Source organism: Bombina bombina, chromosome 3 (genome assembly GCF_027579735.1).
Source record: "Bombina bombina isolate aBomBom1 chromosome 3, aBomBom1.pri, whole genome shotgun sequence".
NCBI lineage: Eukaryota > Metazoa > Chordata > Amphibia > Anura > Bombinatoridae > Bombina > Bombina bombina.
In genome coordinates, this window is record NC_069501.1 from 1,031,037,424 (window position 1) to 1,031,043,060 (window position 5,637).

Here is a 5,637-nt window from a genome sequence, read left to right on the forward strand (position 1 = left end):
ACAGGAGCCAAAAAAGTAGATAAGATAGATTAGAAAAAATGGGATTGACCAATTTGTTGGAAACAATGCTCAAGATGTGCATGCTCCTGATCCTACCTAGATATGCTCTTCAATAAAGGATACCAAGACAATGTAGTCAATATAATTACTCTATCTGAGTCTAATAATTACTTTTATGTCCTTTGAATGCCTCAGGAAACATTTAAAATACAGGAAACAAAATAAAGACAAGTTTTTTATTGCTCATGTTAACAATTCTCAAATGTGATTAAATTCAGTTTTTTTTTTTGTTTTTTGCTTTTTTAAAATATTTTTTATTAAGGTTGAAGGTAAGGCTTAAAAACCAAATGTGTCAGTACATTTTATACACAGATAATTGTATCTAGACATATCCTTAACAGGCATTAAACAACATCGATAAAACTTATTCAACTGACATTATGTAAAATAAGAATAAACATAACAAGCCTGTTGTACATTGAGCCCTCCCTTAGGCGCATGAGGTCACTTTTGGACCTCCTGGAACTATCAAAAACACACAACTACAGAGGGCTATCTGGGATGGTGTGAGACTACTCTTGAGTCTCAAATGAGAACCTTATTTTTAGTTATTTTATATGCTATGAGTATCAAAGCATTACTGATCAATATCAGAGAAGGAAACTGTGCTACTTTCTTATAAAATATGACTCTCATCTAATTATGACAGACAACTTTCAATAAAGCTTATTATAAAACCGGGAGCTGGTCTATGTCGCTAGTGCTGGGTTGTTGGACTGAGAGAGCTGCTAGGTAGCATAGGGAAGTAAAAGTAAATACATAGGCCAATAAGGACCTTTATTAAAACATAGGGAATTTTAACTATTATTCAAATATCCCACTATCCTGGATTCCTTTTTAATTTAGAGTGTCCCATTGCCTCGGCCGTAGACAATGAGGGACTGGTTTAACATAACATTAGGGGTGTGCCTAGAGATAGAAATGGAATGAGTCAGAATAGAGTAGAAGACCCAAAAGTGTGATGGGGCGTTCACATAGAGCAGGCATTACATGAAGAACCATAAACATCCTAATCGGTTATCAATAAATTGCATAATGACAGTTCTTCCAAACTGAAACTATAACAGAGGCATTCACATCATATATAACACATTGGTTCTAAGGTGGTATAACTCATATACATTTTTTTTGTTTTTAAAAACTAAACCTAGAACAGTGACATTTGCATAGTACGACAATGATTCTAGGGTGTGACTTCTATATAGCGAGGTCTAACTAGGATCTGTAAAGCAGCTTATCTCAATATTGTTTAAATAAAAGTCCATTTCTATTGTGTCCCAGGTGTTACAGAGTGTCCGCTATGCGAAGATAGTTCAACCAGGGCCAGGGTGAGAAATATATGGATCAGCAATATACAGAGCTTAATGTTAGCCTGTCACAAATATACAGTGCCCCAGTTATCCCAGTGATATCATAAGCAGTAAAATAACTATGGTTAAATTCCCTTTGTATATATAAATTAGCTCTATTACTGACACCTAATCACAGCTATATATTATCCCATAGAACTCATCTGCATATATATATATATATATATATATATATATATATATATAAATAAAAAAAAAGGAATAGGAATAAACTATGGCCCAAAAAGTCACAAACGTCCAACATGGGGCAGCGTGCAAACTAACCACAATAGGGTGGGCAGAAAGGGTTCCGTAAAGTTAGCCAACTCCAGATCGTCTAAGGCACACCATAGGGGTTATTGGAAACAGTAGAATTTGAATACCTAGGAGGATAGTAGAATTCCGTGAGGCCTGAGAGTTCAAGGGGCACAAAGAAACAGCCACTGATTCAGTTACCTCTTTGATGTAGCCATCTTCGGTTTGTGCATTAGAAACGCTAGCTGACCGTCTTTTACCTGATCGCTCCCCTGTTGTAGATGGTGCTCTTGAATTCGGGGGAAAAGCATCGGTAAAGGTATTATTCTATGCCCAAACTTCTCTTACTTGCTTTGCTGATACACATTACAAAGGATGGCTGGGCTAACTGAAGATAATTGGCGGTTTATCTCTAAATTCAGTTTTTTAAAACACTTGTATGTATGCAAAATTATGTTTTGTTTTTACAAATTAAACAAACACAATTTTTTATCACTTTGATACCCACAGACTGATGAATCCAAAAACTCCATACTGGGACATAAAGCTATGTCAGTTGCCAGCCATGTAGCAAAATCATTTTACATTTCTAGCTGCTCAAGATCATAACTCACATAAAGGTAATAATCACAGACCCAGAGAAACGAACAAAACCTTCTCATCACTAGAGGATTTTTGAAATACCTTCTGTAAGTTCTGCAGTCTAGCTGGCTTAATTATTTGTCAAGCCATTATGTATGTTTTATTAAAAGGACACAACTTGTCTACACGTGGCCTTCTTAGTATGTGAATTTAATACACAGTTTCTGGTGAGCAAATTATAAACATTTCAATACCTTTATGACAGCACTGATTTTTTATTTTTTTTACATTTAAAGATAAGGGTAAGAACATAGGGCATTATTTGTGTATAAGAAATCCATTGAGAGGTTTTAGGTCAATGCTTCCATGAAATAATGAATTTATGGGGCTAAGCGCTTTTTGCTCATCAACCATTGTACAAAGTCTCTTGCCTTGATTTTGTCCATGTACCTTGTTAAATCACTGGAGAAAGTCCCTTCAGAGTGTCGCTTTATATTTGCTGTAAAACTTTGAGAATGGTATTCTTGCCAACTGCAAACACAGAATAAAGATTGCTTGGTAAATTCTACATATAAGACAACATTACTAACAAACCAGGAGAACAAATAAGCTTAACAATATGGAACTTCAGGAGAGTCAATAAATATAATATGGCAGTGTAAGTGATTTCTTTGCTTTTTTATTTCTAAACTATTCCAGTTTATTTGATGAACAGTTTTTTAGGAACATACAAATTACTTTAATTAGAAAACAATGTGGCAGAAAAATCTAGTTGAAAACATAAAACTCAAGGAAGAAAGTGCAGTTTTTTTCTTAAAGGGAATGAAAAGATTTTTAAATTGTAATATCAAATAGTTTATTATGCATAGAAAAACAAGTTTGCAATAATCTTGCATTATTTGTTTTGCCTCTTTCCTATAATTTAACAAACAGTTTTCCAATTCTGAGGATCAGAAGTTGACACCGAAGACTTCCCAAGCTTAACCCTGCTACACAACTTTCCCTAATTGGCCTTGGTATAAATTATCAGATAAGGATCTGCAAAACAAGGAAAGTTTGTTAACAAAATTATAGTAACTAGCTGAGTCTATTCAATTAATAGATTAAGGACCCATGTACTAAAGGTCTTAAGGACAAGGTTCTCAACTTGAGAACCTGTCTACCAGACTTTGCATCAAACGGGCAGCAGACCCTGTATGTCCACTGCTTGGATGTATCATGACATTTCTCTTCATTGGTTGTACAAGAGAAGGGCCTGTCAATCACCCTCCAGTGACTGTTAACAGTGATTTCAATACGCAATCTCAGAGGTGGCAGATATTGTATCTAAGCCTCTGCAGATTGCCCCCTTATCTCAGTTCTTTTGACAGACTTTAATTTTAGCCAATCAGTGTTGACTCCTGGTTAACTCCACGGGCGTAAGCACAATGTTATCTATATGGCACTCATGAACTAAAGCCCTCTAGCTGTAAAAAATTGTCAAATGCATTCAGATAAGAGGCGGCCTTCAAAGGCTTAGATATTAGCATATGAGCCTACCTAAGTTTAGCTTTCAACTAAGAATACCAAGAGTACAAAGCAAATTTGATGATAAAAGTAAATTGGAAAGTTGTTTAAAATTGTATGCCCTATCTGAATCATGAAAGTTAAATTTCAATTTGACTATCCCTTTAATATAATGTTTTTTTTCTGCAATCTCTTTATGATTAACAGATTTGTACTTTTTCTGCAATCCCTTTATGATTAACATGTGTGCACTAAGTAATATAACTTTGTGAGGTTTATTTATGAATTAGTCATGATTTATTTATTTTTATCCACTAGGGGGAGAACAATCATGTAAAAATATTTTCAAACACCAGCACTATGTGTATTGCTGAGTATACTATTGCTGAGAAAATAAAAAGAATGCACTGTAAAACTAAAAATAAAAGCAAATGAAAAATTCAAAAAAGAGTCATCCAGAAAGAATAATAATTATTATGATATATAAATGTATGTATTTGAAAATTCATTGTGAGAGACAGCAAAAATTATAAAGCACATAACTTTAAAATGAGATTGTTTTTAAACATGTTCTTGTCTGCCAAGTGAAAGGCAAGCATTTAAACAAGTTACATTAAAGTAAAATCTGTTTAAATCTAAAATTAAACTAATACCTCAATATCATATTTGTTCACTGCACCAATAAGGATAAGCAGATTTACCTATCGTTCAATGAGCATTAGTAACAAATTCATAACAGCCAATGAACACTAGGGGGAACTACTAGTTGGGAAGTACACAAATAATACTACTGTTTTCAGTAATAAAAATAGTCAAATGCTGTTCCTACAAATGGATGAAAACATTTTTTAGTACACATGTCCCTTTAAATTTACATTTTTATTAGTTTCTTACCTGGTTTCATCAGAACAGTCAGCTATTAACATCTGCAGGCTGTTTGGTGCCACCATTAAGATCAACGCTCCTGCAAGACAGATGAGTACTAAATGATTCATCTTTTATCCTGATGAGAAAAAACATCAAATGGTGGTTATGATTTTATAGAGTTAATGAACATACACATAGCATAGCACTGCCAGGTACTAAACATACTGATCATTTTTACATGAATCTTTCTACCCACATAAAACAGCTCAAATTAAAGGGGCAGTAAAGTCAACATTAACCTTCATGATTTAGATAGAGGATGCAATTTTAAGCAAGTTTCCAATTTAATTCTGTTTTCAAAATTGCTTCATTCTTTTTGTATTTTTTAGGTAGGCTCATTATTTGTAGTTTTGTTATACAATGTTGCAAAACACTGCTGCTATAGAGTACTAAAGACACGTGCACACTCCTGAGTTCTTATGAGCCTACCTAGTTTTACTCATCAATAAAAAAAGACCAAGAGAATGAGGCAAATTTGATAATTGAAGTAAATTGGAAAATTGCATGCTCTGTCTGAATTATGAACCTTTTATTTTCACTTTACTGTCCCTTTAATATATAATTACTGTCTTTCACAAAGGAATTTGCTGTTTAAGTTTCTACCAACCTGGATCAGCACTATGATTATATTTAAAACGGCTTATTAAAGGGATTTTTTTCGATATTTTCTTTGTTGTCCATTAAAGAAGTTATTGTAATATTTTCTACAGATTTTTGGAAATAAACCTTTTTTATGCTTATATAGCTTTCCACCAAAGGATCTGCTAGATTTGCCTTCATCCGCCTGTAAAACTATTTCCATAGCAAAAGTTGTGCACAGACATGAATTCCTTATTAGTCTGCATGCCATTTCAGTTCCAAAATAAGTTTAAACAATCAACAATTTCAATTTTAAAATATTTTAACTTTTGTTTCTGATATTTTATTTGCATGATACATTTTCTTAGTTTATTGCTCT

The 5,637-nt window shown here is 33.4% G+C and overlaps 1 protein-coding gene across 1 annotated transcript; it reads right to left on the bottom strand.

Moving 5' to 3' along the window:
• Nucleotides 1-2,275: 2,275 nt before the first annotated feature.
• LOC128652046 (glucagon-1-like) lies at nt 2,276-4,912 on the bottom strand. The gene is made up of 2 exons (XM_053705001.1): nt 4,647-4,912; nt 2,276-2,777 (listed from the first exon to the last, which is right to left on the bottom strand). Exons 1-2 carry the CDS (start codon nt 4,745-4,747, stop codon nt 2,627-2,629), a joined length of 252 nt encoding a protein of 83 aa, XP_053560976.1. The 5' UTR covers nt 4,748-4,912; the 3' UTR covers nt 2,276-2,626.
• Between the last annotated feature and the right edge of the window lie 725 nt (nt 4,913-5,637).